This window comes from Mustela putorius, unplaced genomic scaffold (assembly GCF_011764305.1).
Source record: "Mustela putorius furo isolate JIRA1106 unplaced genomic scaffold, ASM1176430v1.1 tig00003853_pilon_pilon_pilon, whole genome shotgun sequence".
NCBI classification, from domain to species: Eukaryota; Metazoa; Chordata; class Mammalia; order Carnivora; family Mustelidae; genus Mustela; species Mustela putorius.
The window spans coordinates 31,044,282-31,067,180 of NW_025422005.1; the positions used below are offsets into that span (position 1 = coordinate 31,044,282).

The 22,899-nt window shown below is 53.0% G+C and overlaps 1 protein-coding gene across 4 annotated transcripts in view; it reads right to left on the bottom strand.

Moving 5' to 3' along the window:
- Positions 1-218: 218 nt before the first annotated feature.
- The window catches only part of RIMS3 (regulating synaptic membrane exocytosis 3), a 34,484-nt gene continuing 11,803 nt past the window's right edge, over positions 219-22,899 (bottom strand). For all 4 annotated transcript variants that reach the window (XM_004740663.3, XM_004740664.3, XM_045064294.1 and 1 more), the window contains 7 exons: positions 18,291-18,466; positions 13,368-13,615; positions 7,886-8,027; positions 5,470-5,582; positions 2,994-3,095; positions 2,518-2,657; positions 219-766 (listed from right to left, as the gene is read on the bottom strand). In XM_004740663.3, the coding sequence (XP_004740720.1) occupies positions 554-766; positions 2,518-2,657; positions 2,994-3,095; positions 5,470-5,582; positions 7,886-8,027; positions 13,368-13,584 (927 nt within the window). In that variant the 5' untranslated portion in view covers positions 13,585-13,615; positions 18,291-18,466 and the 3' untranslated portion in view covers positions 219-553. The remainder of the gene's footprint in view (positions 767-2,517; positions 2,658-2,993; positions 3,096-5,469; positions 5,583-7,885; positions 8,028-13,367; positions 13,616-18,290; positions 18,467-22,899) is intronic.

Consider the following 22,899-nt stretch of genomic DNA (forward strand, 5'->3'; position numbering starts at 1 on the left):
GTGTGGCCAGCTGCAGTGGGTACATTCCTCAAAAAAGAGCCGCGGTGCTGAGAGAAGCACAAGTGGGACACAGGACAAGGCAGAGAACAAAGTAGGGACCACTAAGAGGCAGCCCCGACAGGGACAAGTGGACTCTGCCCTGGGCACAGGACCAGGCAGGGGGGATCGGCGGCCACATCCCCCGCTTCTGCCCCTGGACTCAGGGATCCACATCCACACAACACTCCTTTGGGTTTCTTTTCAACGAGACACAGAGAGATGTGGATTTTAGCTCATGTAGTCACCAGGACTGACCGTACCCAGACAGGTGAACGGATAAAACATGGTCGCACACAGACACACACACACAGACACACACACACACACACACACACACACACACACGCACACACACACACATACTACGGTCTCCACTGCCAGCTGGGACGGGCCCAGTAGCCAAAAGGCATGCAGCAGGGCAAGGGTCCAGAAAGACACAAAGACTATGTACAGGGGAGGGGAGTGCCGTGAGGCACCCCTTCCCACACTATATCCCTGGCCTCTTCGGAGGTCCTTAGGAGCACGAGGGGCTGGTGGCACTCTCCAGGGAGGACTGGGACAGGCGCCTGGTGAGGGATCCAAGTGTAGAGTCTGCCACTGAGGACGTGGGGAAGAGTTTGTACCAGCCGGTGACCGCGGCGGTCAGGTCCAGCTCGTCCAGCATGATCTGGGCCATGCCCATGAAGCATTTGTGGTCCATGCGGCCGTAGTCTCCCCAGACGATCACCTGCCGGGGAGGGAGGGGCAGGAGACGGGGCGCTGAGCCAACTCCCTGACTCCACGGCTTAGTAGTGGGCCCAGGAACCTACAAGTCTCATCAGAGCACAGATGAGGCAGAGAGAGCCGGAACTAAGACTGATTTGGGGTCAACAGCTTACGGAGCACTTAAGGCGTGCCAGGCTCCAACATACGGACTTCTCTCCATTATCTCAACTGTTACAGCCATCTAGGTAAAGGTGCTGTGTATTATCATTTCAACAAAGAGGAAATGACCTCTCAAAGAGGTTAATTAACTAACGCCAAGATACACAGTAATTGGTGGCAGAGCTGGGAATGGAACGTGGGTCTGACTTCCAGAGCCTCCCAGCATCTCAGATGACAGCCTTCACCATTTAGGAACAGACTGAGGGTCCGGGACCTGAGTCAAAGCTCCTAGTCTGCTGCTGGCTCACAGCGGAGCTGGGGGAGACCCCTGGCCCTCACTGAACCTCAGCGTTCCCATCCAGAAAACGGAAGAGGGGAAGAGATTAGCTCGGTGATTTTCAAACTTGTATTTTTGTCAGTGGATCCTTTTCTCGAAATGGAATCAGAATATATATATATAGGAAAACAGACACCCAGGATCCTCCCTGCCCCCACAGAACCCTAGAGTTCTGCAGTCCTGGCCATTTAGGACCCCAAGGGCCCTTGCCACACAAGGACCCCAGCCCAGAGGAACAGCCCTGGATGAGTAGTCACACAGCCCACACAGCCCCGGCTCAGGGGTCTCCTCCATGTGTCCTCAGGTGAGGCCACCAGCCACTACCACCGGCTAAAACCCAGAGAGCCACTGTCTTAGGGCCAGGCACTCGGTGAGGCCCTCCACGTGCGTCTCTCATTTACACTTCACAGTATACCGTCCACAGACCGCAATGGAGCCAAACCTTGAACCCGGGACTGAACCCAGACGCCAGCCCCCACTTAGCCTCTGGCTAAGCCCCTCAGCTGCTTCATCTGTGAATGGGCGTGATGATCCCTCCCTCCCCAGACAATCACGAAGGCCACTGCCCTCTCTCAGAGTTGGGGTGGCATCACCTTGGCCAGGGTCTTCTTGGCTTTGCACGTCGCTTGGTGAAACCTCAAGCGAGTCACTTCCCCTGAGACTGCAAGATGGGGGGAATCATACCTACATCGCAGCATCATGTAGAGGACGCAAGGAGGTCAGGATTAAAAAGCCCTTTGCCCAGAGCCTGGCACGGAGCTGATACGCAATAAGCATCAGGCAGAAAGAGAAGGCAGTGGTCAAATGCTGCTTCTACCTACCCACTGTGTACCCTGGGGGTAGAGCGGGGGAGCAGCAGACTTGAACTGAACCCTGAACCCCTGAACTGCGAATCAACCAGGGGCAAAGACCCCTGACTGGGCTGTGAAAACAAACAGGTCATGCGCATTGATGCACCTGGCACCATGCCCAGGACATGACCCAGGACACATCCTACACAAAAGAGATATTAAATTATAACTTGCAGGGGCGCCTGGGTGGCTCAGTGGATTAATCCTCTGCCTTCGGCTCGGGTCATGATCTCAGGGTCCTGGGATCAAGCCCCACATCGGGCTCTCTGCTCAGCGGGGAGCTTGCTTCCTCCTCTCTCTCTCTGCCTGCCTCTCTGCCTACTTGTGATCTCTGTCTGTCAAATAAACAAATAATATCTTTAAAAAATATATATAACTTGCAGTCCTGGGAAGTCGCCCTGTCCCAGGGGCCCCCATAGAACTCACCTGCAGCACCTTGCCCTGGGGCCCCTCATCGAAGAGCAGAGCCTGCTGGTACAGGGGATCACAGGTCTTCTTGGCCACCTTAGTCTTCTTTTTGGCCAAGCAGGCCCCGTTTTCAAGCAGGTAAACCTTGATATAGGTGGCTGAGGGATTGGAAAAAGCATGCTGGGGAGGGGTCCAGGAGAGACTGCTATGGTCTGCTCCATCCCCTAACATCCAGCTGCTCCTGGAGGTGAGCAAGCTGTGTGGGATGAGCTGAGTGGACAGCAGTAGAAAAGACGAACTCAAAACACTGACTCATCCAACCTCCCTGCTGCCCGCCCCTCACCCCCACAACGCTGTCTGCTGGCCTTCCAGGTAAGCCGTGACTCCAGGGTCAAGAATACTGATCTAGACCAAGGGGCAGCCAAGGACGTGCTAGACCCAGAGCTCAGTTGCATACCCCTGCCCAGCAGGACCCCCATATCCGAAAGCCTCACCTGGGAGGGATTTGGAGCCTGGTTTGGGGGTCAGGCCTCGAGCCTCAATCACTTCCACCTCCAGCTGGCCACTCCGGTCTATGATGGCAATGTGCACGTCCCCTGCAAGGGAGAAGAGGGACAGTCCAGGCGGAGGCAGAGCCAGGGGCAGGCCGGCCAGCTGCTGTGCTGAGAGAAGTCTGCAGAGGGCGCTATGCTGCTGGAAAGGGCACAATGTGTGCACATTGCTGGCGCCAGAATTGCTCTCCAGAGGCCACTTGAAAGCAGCTGAGAAATCCTTTGATAGGTACCCTGGGGCAAGGGCGGGGGGGGGGGCATGACCCTCAGGGGGCATGCTTGGATAGCAGCGGATAGCTGCCAAACTCCCAGGTTTAAGTCTGATTAACTGGGGGGCTCCTCTCTTACTCAGCAGAATAGTGGCCCTCGGCCACTCCCCAAATATTTACAGACTATCAGTTCGAAGAGATGCTGAGATAGGAGCCTGTGCGGGACAGGAGGCACTGCCTGGGAACGCGGGCCTGTTCACACCCTGGCCAAAGGATGCAGGGAAGCCCAGATTTCCTGGGAACAGAGAACTGGGAAGTCCTCACTGTGCTCCCACCAACGATTACCTCGCTGAGGCAAGTTCTGTATGAAGTCATGTCAAGTTATTTCTAGAACTCTCAGCTTTGTTCAACATCGGTTAGCGGAATTTGAAATTATGCATTAGTCATTTGGAGCATCCTTCAAAGGAATGCAGAATCATAAGCCTGATGCAGAGAAATTAGAATTGGCCAGACTTTGGGTTCAGCCACCCATTTTAGATACTCTGAGCTATCATGCAATTGTTTATATTTGCATACTTGGGAGGATGGGGATTTATTACTTTCAGGAAACATCCTGGATGTCATCACCCTCCCTTCTAGCTATTTCCGATCTCCCCGTGCTTGAGGGAAGGGGGAGGTCTCACTATTAACATTCCTAACGAGAGGAGACAAGCAAAGGCAAGCCTGTCCTTCCCACTTCTAGACACCAGGAGGCATCACACGCAAGTGTTCCAGGCTGGGAAGGCACAAAAGCCTCGTGAAGGTGGGTGACTCCTCTAACTGCCTCCCAGACCCTGGCTGGGCCTAGGGCTGTGAAAAGTAGACACCCCAGGCCCTTAGGAGCCTGTGAGCAAGGGCTGGGAATTAGCCAAATCCTACCCTAGAGCCAGAGGAGAGCTAGTGCTCACCCTCTCTGAGGGTCCCTGTGGACAAAGGCTCCTGTGAAAACACATCTGAGGACAAGGGAGCAGTGCAGTGGGATGAGAACTGGCCTGGGACAGAAACCCAGCTCCACTGCATGGCTCACAGCAAGCCACTACCGGAGCCCGGCTTCCTAGGGTGCTGTGAGGTCAAAGGTCAAACACTGTTCCAATGAGGACTGAATCCAGACGCTTAGGCAGACTGCTCAGGTCTGACTGATGGGGAATGGGGAGAGGCAAGGGGGCATCTCTGGGGAAACGAGTTCCCGGGAGGAGCCCCCTAAAGCCAAAAGGGCCAGTATCTAAGACAGAGGGGGAGAGGGAGGCAAGAAGGAAAGAGGGAGGGAGGGGGGAGGGGGCCAGAAGTGCAGCTGAGAGGACCAAGTAGAGACTCTGGAAACAGGTCGCAGTGGCAGGGGAGGGGGCTGAGAAAATTATTTAAAGGGCTTTTAGGTGCCAGGCAGTTAGAAGCAACAAGTCCAGGGGCGCCTGGGTGGCTCAGTGGGTAAAGCTGCTGCCTTCGGCTCAGGTCATGATCTCAGGGTCCTGGGATCGAGCCCCGCATCGGGCTCTCTGTTCAGCAGGGAGCCTGCTTCCTCCTCTCTCTCTCTGCCTGCCTCTCTGCCTACTTGTGATCTCCCTCTGTCAAATAAATAAATAAATAATCTTAAAAAAAAAAAAAAAAGAAGCAACAAGTCCAAAAAGACACAGTTCTCAGGAGTAAATGAAACACTTCATTCAAAGCATCGAATAGGAACTCGATGAATTGTTGTTAGGTTACGGAACTAGGGCAGGGATTCTTAGTCCCATTTTACAGATAGGAAGCAGAGGCTCAAAGAAGGGGAGTGACTTGCCCAAGGTCACATGGAGCGTCAGGGGTAGCACAGACTCGGGGAACATCAATGCTGTGATACCTCTAGTTCACCACCTTACATCAAGCAGGGGGGCCGTGGGGCTGGCCATGGGAGACTCTGTGTGTGTGTGCGCGTGCATGTGTGCACACGCAGCGAAGGCAGGAACGTGCTATAAACCGCTGCAGGGCAGCCAGCAGAGCTGAGCTGGAACCCCTGTCTTCCGGGTAGAAGGAGGGACCATGGAGGGCCTGGCTGACTCCTTTTCACTGGTGCAAAATCCAGAGTGAGGGCTCCTCTCCGCAGCTAGCACTATGTCACACGGGGGCCCCCACAGAGACCACCCCTTCCGTGCCATGGCCGCCATCACCCCACTCACTTGGCCCTCAGGAGGACTCACCCATCGGTGGCGTCGCCAACGTCTGTCGCCCCACAATCTGGGCTGGTCCCAGCCCATCCAGGAAATCACTGAACTGGCTTTCAGCCCCAAGCCGGGTAGTAGGGAAAATGAACCTGGAGGAAGATGCAGAGAGGAACATGAGGTGGCCTGGATGGTGAGATGCAGTGGCCACGCCCCTCTGTGCCTCAGTTTCCCCTCTCCATAGCACGAGTTCCCTGCTTTAGCTAGGGACAAACAGAACTCTTCATCTCTGCCCATTAAAGAAAAATGCTCTGATGTCCCTTGTGAAATAATAAACATAACATAATAATGTTATCTAATCCTCAAGCACCAGGGTTTTCTAAGGTGACCCTTAGAAGGTAGGGCTTGCTGGACGCCTCTGTCCTCCCCAGGGGATATAAATGCCAAGAACCGGAAACACTGGCCAGAAATTTCAACGCCTGGGGCAAGTTCCAAGAACTGAGGTTTAGTTGACCATATGTTTGAAATCCAAATCAATAACGTGAGGTGGTGCCCAAAACAGCAACCGAGACCAAAATAACACAATTATAGGGTTGAGAGAAAAGGCAAGCGGTGGTGGGTGGTCCCTGGTTGTGGGGGCCTGGAAACAGTAGCAAGCAACACTGACGGTGATTCAAAGCTGGCCGGGCGCCCAGGGCCCACTAAACGCTCGGCATGGGTCATGTTCGTTCCTGCCATTCTGTGCGGCGGGAGCTATGCCTGTTTGACAGATGAGAACACAGAGGCTCTGAGAAGTAGGAGACTTGATTTGACTGCAAAACAGAGATGAAGCCCACCTCGCAGAGCTACAGCCGGGACTGGGGCAGCTGGTGTGGGAAAGGTTCCAGACAAGCAGGAAACAGTAAAATGGCCGTTATGATGTTGTTGCTGGGAACATCGAGGGAAGGGGCCCCTCCTCGTGTATTCAAGCCTACGTGTTCTGGGGGTGGCCAGTAGAGAAAGGACTGATGGGGAAGGACAGGCCCAGGTGTGCTCAGCGGCTACAATGGACCAAAGTTCTGAGACCTCCTGGGATGGCTGGGGTGTCTGGTCTGAGAGATCAGACTGTCCCAGAATGACTCCCCAGTTGGAAAGTTTGGTCTTGAGTCCTCCTTGGCCAGCAACAGACAGGGAGAAAGGTTTCATACGCTTGTCGAAAAGGGCCTGAGTTTCTCCAGCTAGGCCAGCCTCCACTCCGCAGGAAGGGGCTCTGAGGCCCACCCACTGTTACTGGCCATCAGCAATGGCCCCAGAGTACACTCTGAGGAAAACAGGATCTGAGGAGGTTAAATAAGGTCATGGACTCTCAAGGTCACAGAATTTTAGGAGCTTGGTCTAGAGAATGTAAAGGTTGTGAACAAAGGTTGAAGAGTCAAGTGGCCTTAATTCAAATCCTGACTCCGCTACCACTGAACAGCTGTGACCTTGGGTAGGATACCTCACCCTCCTCCCAGGCCTCAGTCTCTCCACACGGAACATGGAGATCAGTATCTCATTGTTAAATGAGATACCGGTTTTTGTCTGATGGTGGCCAGTAGATCCCAGAGTAAGAAACAGCCATCTGAAGTGCCCAGTGACACCGTGCATACGGTGGGGCGCATTAAATGCCACTTGCATTCATGGGAGTGGGCACAATCATGAGACGCGAGATCACAGAATCCTAAATAATAGAGCCTCAGGGCCCTACAATCCATGGGCCTTGATGAGGCCGAACCAGAAAATCTTATTCGTATAACCAGCTTCTTCACAGATTTGGGAGGGACTGAGGGAATAGCTAACCCAGTGACTTCTGAATTTTTGACTCCAACCCCCATGCAATGGAAAAAATCCATTTAACATCATAAGCCTCTGTGCATCCCTATATTAAAAAACCAAAACAAAAGTTCGCAAGGTAATTCATCCTCACACCACAGGATATGTTTGAGATTTCTATTCCTTTCCCTAATGCCAGTTTTGACCCACTAAACTGATTTTACTTCCGCCTGAGTCACCAACCACGGTCTGAAAAACACTGATCCACTCCAACCTCCTTCTCTAAGCTCCATGCAAGACCACTCGTGAGAACTCCATTCATACCTGAGCTGTAACAGTGGCTTCAGATCGAAAAGGATTTGGGGTTCATACTTTCCTCTGGAGCAGGGCAGTGTAGGTGCTGGGGGGTGGGCAGCATGAAACACACAGACGGGATGAACCGCCCCAGGGGCACTGGGATATTTGGATGGGGAAACGCAGCCCGGAGCAAGAGGAAGACCGGGGCGCAGGCAGCGGATGTCCGGGGAAGGCGGGGATGCAGAGGAACCCACACATCCGGACCCGAAAACCAGCCAGAAGATTTCCCCACCCCACCCTGCCTCCGGTTCTGAGACTAGAGGACCATGCGGGAAGGAAGGGGCCACAGTGCATGGGCTGCACGCACGTGCCCTCGGAGCTGTTGCTGTTGGTGCTCCCATCCGTTGACTCCCGGCTGCCCTGGCGTGTGACCCGACTCCACATCTCCACAGCGATGCCCGTCTCCGTGCTCCGTCGGATGGTGCTGCGCAGCTTCTTGGTAGCCCCTTCTGGGACCCCCAAAAACATAGAAAGTGAACAAAGTCAGATCATGGGTGAGGGTTCTGTGGGAATGCTGCCAAGGTCACTTCTTGGGCTCTGGCTGGAGGCAGGGACCCTGCTGAGCTAGTCTGCACAGTGACAGGCACAAAGACCAGAATGATGACTGGATGCAGAGTCAGGATGATGGGGTTGTGGGGCAGGGAGTCACCAGGGGGAGCCCAGCCCTGCAGCACTCACCCTCATCCCTGCCAGGCTCCCTGAAGGCCACCTTCCCAACTCATGCCCCACATGGGTAAATGTTCCTTTCTCTTCTGGAAAGGTTGCTTTCTCTGGCATTCCCAGATTTGCTTTCCCTCTTCCGGGTATCCTCATGAACCCTATCACACCCGGACCTCACCCTCCACCTCTGTGATACCTTCATAGACCCAATTAAAAAAAAAAAAAAAAAACCCCACGGGAAGCCTGGACACACTCAAACCAACCCTCATTCTCAAGGTGGGTCTGAACGTGGAGGGGTATGTGTGTGGAGAGGTGCAGAGGCCATTAGGGAAACGAGACTGAGAGGAACCACTAGGTTGACCTGAACTGACCTTGGCTTTGAGAAAGAGGTCTGCAGAAGAACCCTAGAAACCATGTGGTGAGAGCTCACTCCATGTCTCTGTACCTCTTGTCTGGAGGGCCCTCTACCCTCACGCCAGCCCCCACCTTGAGCCTTGCAGGGAACATGGGGCACTTTGCCTCTCCCAGCAGCACACCATCCTGCCTGGGTTTCCATGGCAACCTCCTCAGCATTGCAGCAAGGTCCCCCTAGACACCCTCTTCTCCTGGGGTGGGTGGGGGAGCATTAGACCGGTTGAATTGAAGGTTTGTAGGGCCTGCCCCTGCTGAAGCTTTACTGCCTGAAGAGCTTGATAGAGAGGAAAGTGACATCACATAAGGATTGGGCCGAAGGAGCCACTGGTTAGACACCTGGGCAAATTAAGAGTGGAATTGCCAACAGGGCTGGGAAGGTTGGGAGTGGGGCCCGGCAACACAGCCTCCAAAAGCTGTGGGGAGTGGGGAGCTGATTATGCTGGCCAGCCCCTCTCTGGACCACACCCAGTGGTGGGCTGGGGAGGGGTTGTTCAAAATGCCAGCCCGAGGAAAGGAGGACTTTAGTTTTCCTCCTTCATCCTACTTATATTTCAGGAAGTCCCACTGCGGGGTTGGGGGAGGCTAAGAGGGTCAGGATCCCCCGTGGATGGGATGGGGGGACTGGGAGTGAGGCTGGGCCAGTGGTGAGGAGGAATGTCTTCTTGGAAACCAGCCCAGCTGCTGCGATATTGGAATAGCTACTGTCCACAAGTCAATGAGACCACTGCTGTGTCCATCAGTCTGTCTTTCTCTTTGTCTGTCTGTCTGTCTGTCTCTCTCTCTCTCACACACACACACACACACACACGGTCACTTGAGCCGACATGTATTTCTTTCACACGGGCATAAGCAGATACCCATGAGTGCTAACAATCACATGTATGAGTACAGTGACCTCCCACACCAGGTCACATACACTCATATGTTGGGCACACAATCACTAACAGTCCTACAAGGTCTTAGTCATACTCTGCCACACACACGTGACCCTCACACCATAACACCTGATTGAACCCCTCCAGTCGGTCACACACAGAGATACAAACTCACAAATGATGTGAAACCCAACACACAGAGGACTGGGCAATGCTGGTGGGTGTAGGGGGGGTCGCTCTGTCCATGGCTCCTAACTGCCATATCCCCTCTAACCAATGAGGAGACAGATGGGTCTGTGGGAGCTGCACTTTACCCTCCTCCATATCCCCCCAAAAACACACACCCTGAGCTGAAGCCAGAGCCCCTCCACCCCATGGCCCCAACCTTCCTCTTCTAGACCCACTTGGGAGAAAATTTACCTCAACCCACTGCGAGCCCCTGGGTAGGGGTGTCACAGAATCCTGAAGTATTAGAGACACCTTGCTAGCCCCCGACTGCCATTTCACAGATGGGGAGCCTGGGGGCCACATGGTCACAGGGCTGGGGCCAGACCCCAGGCCCACACTCCCCTGGTCTACTGACAGCCTCCTTTTCACACCTCTCCATCAAGTCCATATAGGTTTGAGACGTGATTCAGCAGAGGTTAAGTTCCACATCTCCTGGGTGGGGAGAAAGTTCTTGCAGCCTCAGAGAAAATGCATCTACTGGTTTCATGCTTGTCTGGTCTGAACTCTGTTGATCTGGGAGTAACTTTATGTGGGCTCGCTCTCTCTCTCTCTCTCTAGAAAACTGGGCCAAGTTGCTTACAATAACTCTGTGATGCCTGGAGACTGAAAGACTCCAGGAACCATCCCATCTGTCCCACCACATATAAGGGAGAGGCAGAGCCTTCAGCAGCTCTCTCCATGGCATCTCTGGACCAGTCCTAAGCCCTCTCCCCCACAGAGCCCAAAGCCCAGGTGGGAAGGGCTGCTGTCCCTGGTACTGAAAAGAAGAGCTCCTTTTGACCAAAGGCTAGAATGGTCCAACCTAAGGCCCGGCTAGAACCCACTGATGTTCTGGGACACCAGAGCTCTGACCCTACTCTCATCATTGCTCCCATAGCTCAGAGAATGTTAGATCTAGAAAGAAACCGGGAGATGGTCTTTATGGTTCCATTTTAACAGAAGAGGAAATTGAGACCCAGTGGGAATGTGAGTTTCCCAAGGTCCTAAGGGTACTTACAGAGCCAGGACTAAACTCTAAAGTTCCAGGGTGATTTTCTGAGTTAAATGTAAGGAATAAACTGGAAGGGGCAGGCGTGAGGCAGGAGAACTAGCTGAGGTAATAGTCCAGGCTAAGTATCACAGGGCTTGAACTAGGACTGAGGCTTTGAAACAAAGAGGAGGAGATGGGTGGGGCCATAGCCCAGACAATATAGACAGACCAGGAGGAGGGAAGCCCATAGAGGGGCAGACCTAGAGCTCAGAAGATTGTGTCCGGACTTCACACAGCCCGGCCCTGCAGGATCTTAGCAAGGAACTGAGCCATCCCATCTGGGGATAGCAGGAACACCCCGCTAGGATCTTTTTCCAGAACAGAATTTCCCAGCCCAGTGCCCATGGTGAGTCAGCCCATCCATACCCATGGGGCCAGACTCTCCTACTCAGGATGGGGGTCCAAGCTGAGACACTGGAAACCTCAAGGCTGGGGAGAGGAGCATGCTACAAGCAAGGGAAGCTAGAGAAGTCACTTTTTACTTGGTCCTACTGTGTGATCATGGCCAATAATAACACTGACAATCTACCAAGTATCTACTATGTGCCAGGCATGAGGCTGAGTACCTTTGCTTATCCTATCTCATCCAATTTCCTGGACAACTCTGCAAGGCAAGTGTCATTGTCCTTATTCCACAGTCAAGGAAGCAGACTCAGAGAAGTGAAATAACACGCCTGAGTCACCCAGCTAGCAAATGACAGGGTGTGGCTCAAAAAGCTAACTTGAAGTTTTGTTCTCTAGGAAAGTGCCTCTCCTCTCCAGGCTCACATGCTTCATCGATAAAATGAGCATATTGGACTAGATGATCCGAAGGGGCCCTCCCTACTCTCACAACCGGAGATTGGGTGATCCAAAGAGACTCGGTTAAAAGTGCATCTGGGCCATTCATCTGGCTCTAGCACCAGGCCTTCAGCTGTACCCTTGCATACTACAGACACAAGTGATCCTGAAGCCCTGTCATCATTCATCTCCCTTTGAGACTTGAGGTCTTCTTGGTGTCTACTCCAATCCCTGCCTGCTGACTGTGGACTCAGGGTAGGTGGACAGCCCCAGGCCGACCATTGGAATATCTCCCAGTTACTCAGGCCCCAGCCCTGGTTTTGGAAGACTGTCTGTCCAGATCACTTAGGCATGAAGAAGCCTTTGGTTCTGAAGCTGAATCAAGTGGATTCAGCTGGAGATCAGTAGGGCTAGGTCTCCTGAAGCTGCATTCCTGGGGCCCAATACCTCCTCAAATTAATCTTAATCCCTTAAACTTAATCCCACTGCTTGGTCTGTTACCAACTCAACTCCTGAATCTCTATCTCCTTGACTCCCTGGTGCCGGGCCTAAATTGCATACTTATAGAGGCTATGCCCATCCTGGGGTCCTGATAACCTCCAGCCCCCTCCCCATCCAGCATTTCCCTGTGCCAGAAACCGCATGGCAGCTTGATTGCTGGAAAAGACCATCCCACGTGCTCCTGCGAAGGGCTTTGTAAAAATCTATTTTAAGGCCTGGAAAAGTCTCCCACCCTCAGCCCTAACCGAAGTCTTGACGAGCATTCTCTCTGGATCCTCCCGGGCCCCCGCCCCCTCACCGCCCCCATCCAGCTGCCCTATTTGAAGGTTTCCTGGGGAAGTTGTTACTCTGAACAAAACAAGCAGGAAGAGATTTTAAAACAAAACCAGCTGGTGTCTGGGCTGATGCTTTAAAGTGAGGAGGTCTTGGGGTGGGGGAGCTGGCTCCTCTGTGACGTGGGGTTCGGCATAACTGTGTGTGTGACAAAGTGGGTCGCCCACTGGTCTGAGCAGAACTGGCATTCCAAAACTAAGTGTTTAAGAAAATACATTTTCCCAGATACAGCTGGTAAGGGGTGTGTGACTCTGGACTCACGAGATATGTGCGTGTAGGAGGGCAATGTGCTTCTGTGGCCACGGGCCATTGTGTGTGCGCGCATGTGTCACTATGCTTCTGGCATCCGGGTCTCTGCATTAGTACTGGGAGGGCTCTGCCTGTGGGATTCACACAACTGGCTTTATCGTGACCACAAACAGTATGAATGGCTGTGATACGCTCTCCCGGCAGCAGGGGTGGCTCACCCCATGTGACCACGCACAGCATGCATGTCTCTCTGGGGACTTGGAATGCAGAGGCATAACTAACTACATTCACGCGCCTGTTGGCACTTGGGAGACTCCGAGAACACAGGGGAGACCGAATCCTGCAGACGTGCATCTGTGAAGGTGCGTCCCTTGGCACAGGGCCAGGAATACAAGGGCCGGTTCATAAAGAATGGATGAGGAGTATGTCAGTCTAGGCATGGGGGGCGGCAGGTGTAGAGTTCAGGAGCACAAACCCAGAACCCCAGCTGCTGGGCTCTGAATTCACTAGCTATGTAGTTTGGGGCATCTTCCTGCCCCTTCTCTGTGCTTCGTGGAGTGGGCGGGGATTCCCCGAGGCAGTACAGGGACCGGACCCAGAACAGCACGTTGTATATGGTACGTGCTATAGAAGTACTTGTGGGTGTGAGGACCCTCCCTGGGTGCCCCATCATTGCAAGGTGCCCCCAACCCAGCCCCTCGTGTCCTGCACCCGCTCACCAGACTGGGGCAGCTGCAGCGTGCTCTTGCTCCACTGGGTCAGGCCCACGATGGCCACCATCTTGGCCCCGAGGCTGCTGCGCCGCTTCTTGGCTGTGGTGGTCCCAGGCCCACCCCCAGCTTGCTGGGAGCTGCAGATCTCACCACTGATGCTGGAGCTCCGAACCACGTTCCTGGAGGCCGCGGCCGAGGCCGGACCTGGCTCCCCGTTAAACATGGTCTGAGGGGTGGTGAGGCCTCAGGCAACCCTGTGAGGGAGGGCAGGAGAAAAAGGGGTCCCACATCAGGCCCCCAAGCCACTCTGCTGGAGCCCACTGCTTCCTAGCTGTGTGACTTTGGGTCAGTCACTTGGCCTCTCTGAGCTTATAAGGATTAAATGAATAAATAAAGGCGGAGTACACCCAGGGTCCAGCTCATTAAATGGTACCATTCTCAGGAACACATGGCGGTCCTGGCAAGTGACCTGCTTTGGCAGTAAAGGCAGAGGCTGCAGAGTCATTCGGCCCACTCTTGAATTCCTAAGGCCTCTACACACTAGCTGTGTGATCTTGTGACCAAGCACCTTGGGGTTTCAGTGAACACCTCAGCAAAACAGGAAATACAAGCACTTACCTCACAGGGTTGTTGTAAGGATTAAATTAGAGTGTGTGAAGGCGCCTAGAACAGTGTCAGGCGTGGAGTAAATATTTAGGAGGTGTGATTACTTTCACAGCCAATAATAAGAACAGGGAGAGCAACAGTGGCCCCAGGCTGGGGAGACAATGGGAAGGGACCTCCTGCTAAAGGGGACAGCACAGAGAAGTATAAAGGAGCAGGCACGAGTCATCCTTAAGCACACGGCAGAGTGGCAGCCACTGGAGGTGTTTTAACCCGAATCCCAGGGTCTTTCTTATGCATTTTAAAAATAAACTGAACTCGTACTGTACATACAATTTTACATCCTGGTATTTTTCATTTAACCTCTGATCATGAGCATCTCCCAATGTCATTAGCATGTTGTAATATACGGCACACGTGTTTTAATACCACCAGAATAGTCCATTGTGTGGTGGTAGCATAATTGACTTAACTATTTCAATGCAGTGACCTCTTAGGTCAGGCCTGACTTCTTCCCTTCTCCCCGGCCTTTTAAACAACACCGCAACAAATCTCTTTCTACACTGCTTTGATCTGCTTCTTTCCTGAGGATTGATTCCCAGAAACAGAGTGACTAGGCTGGGTGTAGAGACTGCTGGGAGCCTCCCCAGTGCCCACTCTCCCTCCCTGCTTCCTGGCAGACTTGCTTTTGTCAGGTACCACCCATCCCATTTTGGAGGCAGATCCTGACTAGTTCAAGTCACTCAGTGAACGGCGCTCACTTGGGTAACTAGTACTGGTCCTGAGGGCAGGCCTGTGACTCAGCTGGCCCGATCTGACTTAAGGGGAAGATTTGGATTCCATGCTTATGGGAAAGGTGGGGTCTCCCTCCCCGCTTCTTCCCTCAAGACCCTTCGCCCTAGAGAGGACCCAGTCCCAAGAGGAAGCCAGTGTCGCTGAGGACCCAGAGCAAAGGAAAGGACCTCGGGCCACCCTGGAGCCAGCCTTTCTCTGGTCTAGCCAGTTAAGGGAGATACTACGCTTATGCCAGTTTGAATCAGTGTTCTCTGTCCACCCAAAAGCAACCCCCACCTGACACCGAGGATATAAACATTTCCAAAGCTGCCTTCAACAAATATTTAAGCCCCTAAAACTCCGAGGTCTAGGCTGAGTGCCAAGGATAGGACAGTGAGCCAGGCCGACGTGGTCCTGCCCTCCCTGAGCCACCAGTCCAGGAGAAGAGACAGACAGTAAGTCACTGATTAGGTAATTAAATATTAAATCTGAGGGAAGACAGAGGGCACTGGGAGCCACTCTGGGGGAGCGAGGGAGTGGGGCAGCAGGCGTCTATGGCTCGGTTTTGTACAGAGATGGGATCTCCAGCTGTCTGGCCTCTACAGCTTGGCCAAAACTCCAATGCAGCAGGGAGCGTGCTCCGCTCAGAGTACCCGAAAAGAGGCTGCTCCGGCAGGCTCTGCCTCCAGCTCTTCCCAGCTCTGTCCCGGGCTACAGAGCTCTTCCCAGGGCAGCTCCCCACCCCGGGCTGAAGGTCATTCTGCTTGACCCTCTGCCCTCAGACCTGTCACCCTGAGGGAATCTGACTTTTCAAAAGGACAGAGCTGAAGGGGGTGTGTGAGAATGAGGGAGAAGGGAAGGGGCCACCCTAGAGGATTCTGTCCTCAGATAGCTGTAAATGGTGGCCGCTTGCCTCCTGGTCAGCGCGGCGCCTGCCAACCAGGCAAATTGGGGCTGACAGTGGGGATGAGTCAAAGCTGTGTTCTCCCTCCTTTGTGGTTGTCTGGGCCGTTTTTGCTCACCCTGTGATACGGGCAGAGTCCCGGATTATATTTCTCCAGCCATCCCCCATTAACCTTGCAGCTAATGGAAAGTCCCCCTGGACTTGGGCCTATGATGATCTCTTCTCTTTAGTTTCCAATTCTAGTGCCAGTTTGTGTGTTTCTTTGGGTATCTGCATGGTCTCTTGGTGGATAGTGGGAGAAGCCTAATTTACTCTTTAAAGAATTTCTGTTAGGTGTGTGGTAGTCTCCATGTCACAGGTGAGAAACTAGAGTCTCTGAGAAGTCAAGGCCTTGCCCATCCTACTCAGCTAAGAAATGGCAACATCTGGACTCGAACCCGGGTCTCCCTTTCCCACAAATGTGCAGACACAGGGGCGCCTGGGAGGCTCAGTCGGTTAAGCATCCTACTCTGGGTTTTGCCTCAGGTCATGATCTCAGGGTGGTGGGATGGAGCCCCCTGTCCTCGGGCTCCACAGCAGGGAGTCTCTCTCTGCCTCTGCCCCTCCCCCCACTCGTGCTCTCTCTCAAAATAAATAAACAAAATCTTCAAAAAAAAAAAATAAAAGATGCAGGCACGCTCAGCAGCTCCTGCTCCTCCCAGCCAGAACTCACCCAAAGATGTGGGCCCATCCCTCCCCTTCAGCCTTTGCCCTGGGTCTCTGACTCTTTGAAAACACTGGAAAAAAAAAATCTCTGATGAGGAAAAACCTCTGTGGCCCAGGTTTTCACAGCCGGCTTGAGCAGTAATGTGAGGGCCAGGAGAAACCCCACCCAGAGCACAGCTGTAAGAACACCAACAGCACAGAGCAAGAGCTCCCCAGGCACAGCCTACAGGAAGCTCGAGTACCACTCCCAGGGGCTGAGAAGGGAGGAAGGTATGGGACAAAATTCCTGACCCGGCCAACCCAGGGGCTCATGTTGCCTCATGAATAATGAATGACATTGACAAGCAGATGGTTTGACATCCAGAACTCGGCTCCATCCGGAGTCTTCTCATCTTTAACCACCCAGGGATCACCCAGGGGGCCTGGAGAGCTCATGAATGCTTCAGAGCCCTGCCACACGGGCCACCCTCCACAGGACAGGAGGAGCCAAACCCGAAGCACAGGACCCAAGGTCTTGGGACCTGACCCCTGGGTTGGGCAGCCTGGGAAAAATAAGAATGAGGAAGTGGGATTAGAATGTATACAGACTCCTGTCACTTTCTCTGGGCGTTGGTGTCCTCATCTGTGTGTAAAATGAAGCGATTGCCTTAGGTGATCTCTAGAAGCCCTTTTAACTAGAGAGCAGAGCCTGTGGACACACACACTGCATTGGCAGGCTCAGAACTGGGGCTCCAGGTGCTTCTCTGACAGCTGGTCTAGCTCAAGAGAAGTGAGACAAAGTGACAGAGCCGGCCACCCAGTCCCTATGAGGAGGAGGGGGGCCTCCTCCCAGGGACACTACAGGGCATCCTGGTAGTTCTTTTTTTTTTTTTTTTTTTAAGATGTTATTTATTTATTTGGCAGACAGAGATCACAAGTAGGCAGAGAGGCAGGCAGAGAGAGAGAGGAGGAAGCAGGCTCCCTGTGGGGCAGGATCGATGCGGGGCTCGATCCCAGAACCCTGAGATCATGACCTGAGCCAAAGGCAGAGAGGCTTTAACCCACTGAGCCACCCAGGCACCCCATATCCTGGTAGTTCTGATAGATTGCTAAATGAACTCCATCCTTCAACAATATTCAACAAGTCTTCAACAATCCCTGCCTCTGAGCATGACTGTCCCTTTCCCAGCCAAGTTCATGGCTCCCCAATGAAGGGAGCCCTCCCTCACCAGCTCACTCCAGCTCTCTCTGCTGCCTCCCACCTACTGTCACAGCAGCATCTACTACTGTGGCTCGGATTTCCCATCCAGGGGTAAGGACTACTGTTCCCACTCCTGAGGGAGCTCCATGCCAGCTGAGACCTTCCAAGATCCTCAAGGAAGGCATCTAGTGTTTTCTTTCCAGCTGTGGGTATGTGGCCTTCACCCTGGAGTCTCAAGTCCCAAGGGTGCTCCAAACCATCTCTTAAATCCTAACAATAGGGGTCTCATGGCTCTGCCAGGCTACCTGGGCCCCTTGGTCCCTTTGACCATGTGTCTAACCAGCTCATAAGCCTTTCCCAAGAGCCAGTGAGGCCATCCAAAAGCTCAAGACAAACCCAGCTACCCACCCTTTCAACAGGAGGGAGCAAGGAATCTGTCACAAGGGGACGGATGGGTAGGTCCACCCACAACAATCACTAATCCAGATCTTTCCCATGCAGGCCAGATTTAACCTCAGGATCTCTCTCAACCGACTGGTGAGAACTGGCTCGTGATTTGAAATAGAATCGCCATCCCTATTCCAGCTTGAGTCTTTCATCTTGTGGAGTAGGACCTCAAGGCCCAGGATGGGAAAGAGACACAACCAGGGTCACACAGAATGCTGGTGACAAAACCAGAGCTCCAACTCGAGTCTCCTAACTCCTAGGTCCCACGTCACCAGGGAGGTGCTTCCTCTCCACTTGGAAGAAAAGCCAAACTCACCGAATTGATGAGTCTGAGTGCAGGGCTCCACATCACAGGGGGCTGTGCCCCATCCAGTAGCACAGCCCTAGGGCATTTACACGAGGCTGCAGTTAACTTCCGCCCAGACACCAGTTTTCAGGAAGGTGGTGAAGGCAGTCACAGTAGCTCCCACAAGGAGGTGATGTGGTAAGAGTCTGGAAGGAAAGAGGGAAGTTTAGAGGAAGGGCTAGCAAAAACAGCTATCCGTAAGAGCTTCCAGTAATTGGTGGCATAAAAAGACAGACTTTGGAGATAGCTCTGTGATGTTGAGCTAATCATTTAAACTCTCTGATTCTGTTTCCTACTCTGTAAAACCATCCCAACTCCTGGGTCCCCTAACCTGCCTTTCGGCACTTTCATGTCAGACTACTGTTGCTGAAGCCCCACCCACAACTTTAAAACTTCACAGATGAGAGACACTTGGAGGTCCAAATGCTGAGGAGCTCAACACCCTACTCCTCATTCCTCAGTCTTCCCCCTGACTGATAGGGTTTGCATCTTTCCCCAGACTCTGACATGCGAAGTGTGGTTGGGGGGGGGGGGCTCCTGGCTCCACCCCCAGCCATGTCACCCTGAGCAAGTCATTCTGCTTCTCTGAACTTCCATCTCTTCTTCTTCTTTTTAAAAAATTTTTTTTCTTCTTCTTTTTTTAAAGATAGAGAGGGAGAGGGAGAGGGAGAGAGAGAATGTGCATGCAAGGGAGCAGGAGCAGGGAGAGAGGCAGAGGGGGAAGCAGGCTCCACGCAGAGCAGGGATGTGCAACTCAATCCCAGGATCCTGGGATCATGACCTGAGCTGAAGGCAGACAAAAGCTTAACCAACTTGCTACCAGGCGTCCCCCATCTCCTCTTCTATGTGATGAGTCTACTTGCCACCTGGACCCAGACCCACTCTCCAGGCTGGACTGGGTGTCAGATGTGTATAATGAGGAGCAAGAAAACACTGATCAAAAACACAGGCTTTAGGGGTGCCCGGGTGGCTCAGGTCATGATCTCAGGGTCCTAAGATCGAGCCCTGTGTTGGACTCTCTGCTCAGCAGGGGGTCTGCTTCTCCCTCTCTCTTGCTCTGGCTCTCACTCTGGTTCAAGTAAATCAATAAAATCTTTAAACACACACACACACATACACACACAGGCTTTGGAGACAGACAGACTTGGTTCAAAACCTAAATCTGTCATTTACAAGCTGTAGGATGCAGGGCAATTCCTTAACAAGCCCCCCGACCCCAGCCTACTGCTCCTCATCTCTTGGCCATGAGATAAGAATGCTTGCTTTAGGATTATTAGATGAAATGTTGCAAAATAAGGACTGGTAACAGAGCTAAATGCTCAGCTGGGCAACTGTACTGTTACTACTCCTAATGGTGCCTTTGTAAACAGGGAAGGTACACAGGTGTCAACGCTTATTGCTCTGGATAGCACACCAAATGCAACCACTTCATGAAGGCTCAGAGACCAACAGGATCACCCCTCCATTCGGCCCAGGCTGCTTCTACCCAGATCCCAGGACAGCATGGGTTCTGGGTCCCTGTGCCTCTTAGCTGAGGTGGGAGCTGGCACGTGATGCTGTGCTGTTTTCTGTCAGCATCTCAGCTCCCAGGCCCCCACTGGATGCTGGGTCTGGCATTGGAGACCCCTGACTCAACTTGGACCCAGCACCAGGGCTGCCCACCATATTTTCCATCCCAATCTATGCCCCTGTCAGAGGCCAGTGTCTGCCTCCACAGAAGGGTGGAGGGGTTCTCTTTTTTCCTAGCCTCCCCTTCCCCTCGCTCAGGAAAAGATGGGCAGGTGACAGGACAGGCATGTGATGGGAGAGGTAGATTGGGCTGAGGGAGCACACCCAGCTTGAACAGGGAGCACCATACCAGCTCCCCTCCTGATTCTGTGACCTTTGTCTCCCCCAAGCCGGACTCCCACACACAACGCTATACACACACACAGGGAGAGACAGAAGGCACTCGATTTCAGATGTGTAATCACACACCCTACAGACCCAGACAGATGATATACACTTAAAGACATAATCACATGTGTCCACAGAGAAGCACACGCACCCCCGAGACAAAGGTACACAGAAGCCGCCACACTGACGCCACAGGCTTTTGCGGACTCATATATGTGTAGACACCCATGCACACTCACACACACAGCCCTCCTTGGCCCCTGCCCAGCCCAAAGAGGTGGGAAGAGCCCAACCTTCAGTGGGCAGGGAAGTGGGAAGTGTCTTACCTGGGTCTTGGGTGTCTGTGGCTGAGGCACGCATACCGGCTCTGGGCAGGCGCTTGTGTGAGCTTGAATACACACACACTCATCCCCGCTCCAGCCCCCAGTACCACTCTCCTGGCCCCCATCCCTGCAGGTCGGACAAAAGAGCTCCTCGGTGAGGTTTGTGGTGAGGAGATGAGAAGGCTGGCAGGGAGCAGCTGCTGTCACCATGGCTACGGGGCTGACCCACTTCTCCTCCACCCAGCCTGGCCCACCCAGCCCAGGCAAGGGAGGACAAGCAGCTTTGGACAGGGAAGCCCTCCCCATCACACACGGTAAAGAGGTGGCCCTCTGAGGGTGTGGTAAGGGATGGGGTGAGCACCAGACTAGTTCTTGCATAGAAAGGCGATAGACAGACATTCTTTGAGGGGAGCAAGGTACTCAGAAGATGACCCCCACTAAACCTAGCACGTGGCCTCCCTCGGCATCTGCACCTCTGGTCTCAGGGACCCTCCACGGGCCACGTGCTTGCCCTGGACACATTCTCAGACACAGGCCTCATGGCAGGGCAGAGGTGGGGTGGGCAGACCCAAATCTGTGTTCCCAACTCCAAGGACTCAAAACACTGAAGGGCAAGAGAGACCCAGAGCTGGTTGAACCCTGTGTCCTGCTCAGACCAAGGTTGCGGAGGGCAGGGCTTGTCCTCCCTGCTTGGACTAGGGGCTGCTGGAGGCAGGGCCATGCCTTCATTCCTCAGCCTGGGCTGCCATGGGTCTTCTCTCAGCCACGGTGCTCCTGAGGACATGGCCTTGTGTCTTTCCCTCAGAACTGGAGATAGAGAGGAACCACACAGCCTTCGGACAGCTCAGTTTTGTGAGATCAGTCACAAAGCAGAATGAATCGCTCCTGCACGACAGCTTCCCGTAGCTCCCCATTTCCTTCAGGATAAAGTAAAAACCCCTCATGCGGAGGCCCGTAAGCCCAGTGGCCCAGCTCATCCCCTGTTCTTGCCCCTCATCTGTGTTTCAGCTGCACTTGTCTCGTTCCTGTTCTTCAAAAGTGCTCTGTGTCTCTCATCTGCCTGGAATGCTCTTCTCTAGCCTTCCTACCCTGCATTTGTCTGCGTACCCCCTTTGCCTGGCTGATCCCTACTCTTTGCTCAGTCCCATATGCAATGTCATTTTTCCAAGAATCTTCTCAGCCAAAGTGAGTCTCCCTGTCATGCTCTCCCAGACTCTGCACTGGCCCTGCCTATTATGTGAACTGTGTCCACCCCACCCCACCCCACCCCGCCTCCAAAAAAAGATATGTTGAGGTAGAAACCCCAGTACTGTAGAATATGACCTTGTCTGGAAGAAGGTCATTGCAGATGTGATCAGTGAAGTTGAAGTCATGTTGGTGTAGGTTGGGCCCTAATCCAAGATGACTGGTGTCTTTAAAAGAATACAGCTATGTGAAGACAGAGACACACATTCTCCCATGGGAGAATGCCATGGGACGACGGAGGCAGAATCTGGAGTGAGGAGCAACAGATTAAAGAATGCCGGGGATTAGCAGCTGTCACCAGAAGTGAGGCGAGAGCCATGGAAGAGCATCTCCCTCAGAAGGAACCGATCCTGCCAACACCTTGACCTTGGACCTTTAGCCTCCAGAACTATGAGAGAATTAAGTTTCTGTTGTTTTAGGCAAGCCAGTTTGTGGTGCTTTGTTATAGCTGCCTTAGGAAACTCATATGTTGCTATTCCTAATTTGTTCAGTGCCTGTCTTCCCACACCCCAGCCCCTGGTGTGAGCTACCTAAAAATAGACACCATGTCTTCTTCACCAGGAAACTCTAGCGCCTGGCATAGGTCTGGCCCACAGTAGGGCTCTGTAAAAATGTGCTGAATGAATGAATCATGATCTCAAACAAATATTAAATTAACAGTATTTGCAGTTGGATAGTAGAATTGTGAGTCATTTTATTTTCTTCATATGACATACTGTGTTTTTCTAAGTTCCCACTTGAGAGACTATATTGATGTTATCATAAAGAAAAACTAAAATACTTATTTTTCTTTTCAAAACATACGTTAAAACAAGTCATTTCCACCAATATGTGTTTTATGAAGAGGAAGAAGTTCTGCTATCTGCTTGATAACTACTTTTTCATTGACTAACTGATTCCTCCTTGTCTTGCTAGAGCGTTTTCTGGAGTCAGATCCCCAGAGCTTGAGCTCTGGGGGTCTTGGGAGGAATAGATTCCCGGTGGGAGGGGTCCAGGCAAAGTACGCATGCTTCTCAACCCTCACAGCTCACAGCTCATGGGATCCAGCCAGATGTGGCACCTGTCACCTGGTGGGGGCTGCCAGACTTGGCACTTGTGAACACCACCAGCCTGGC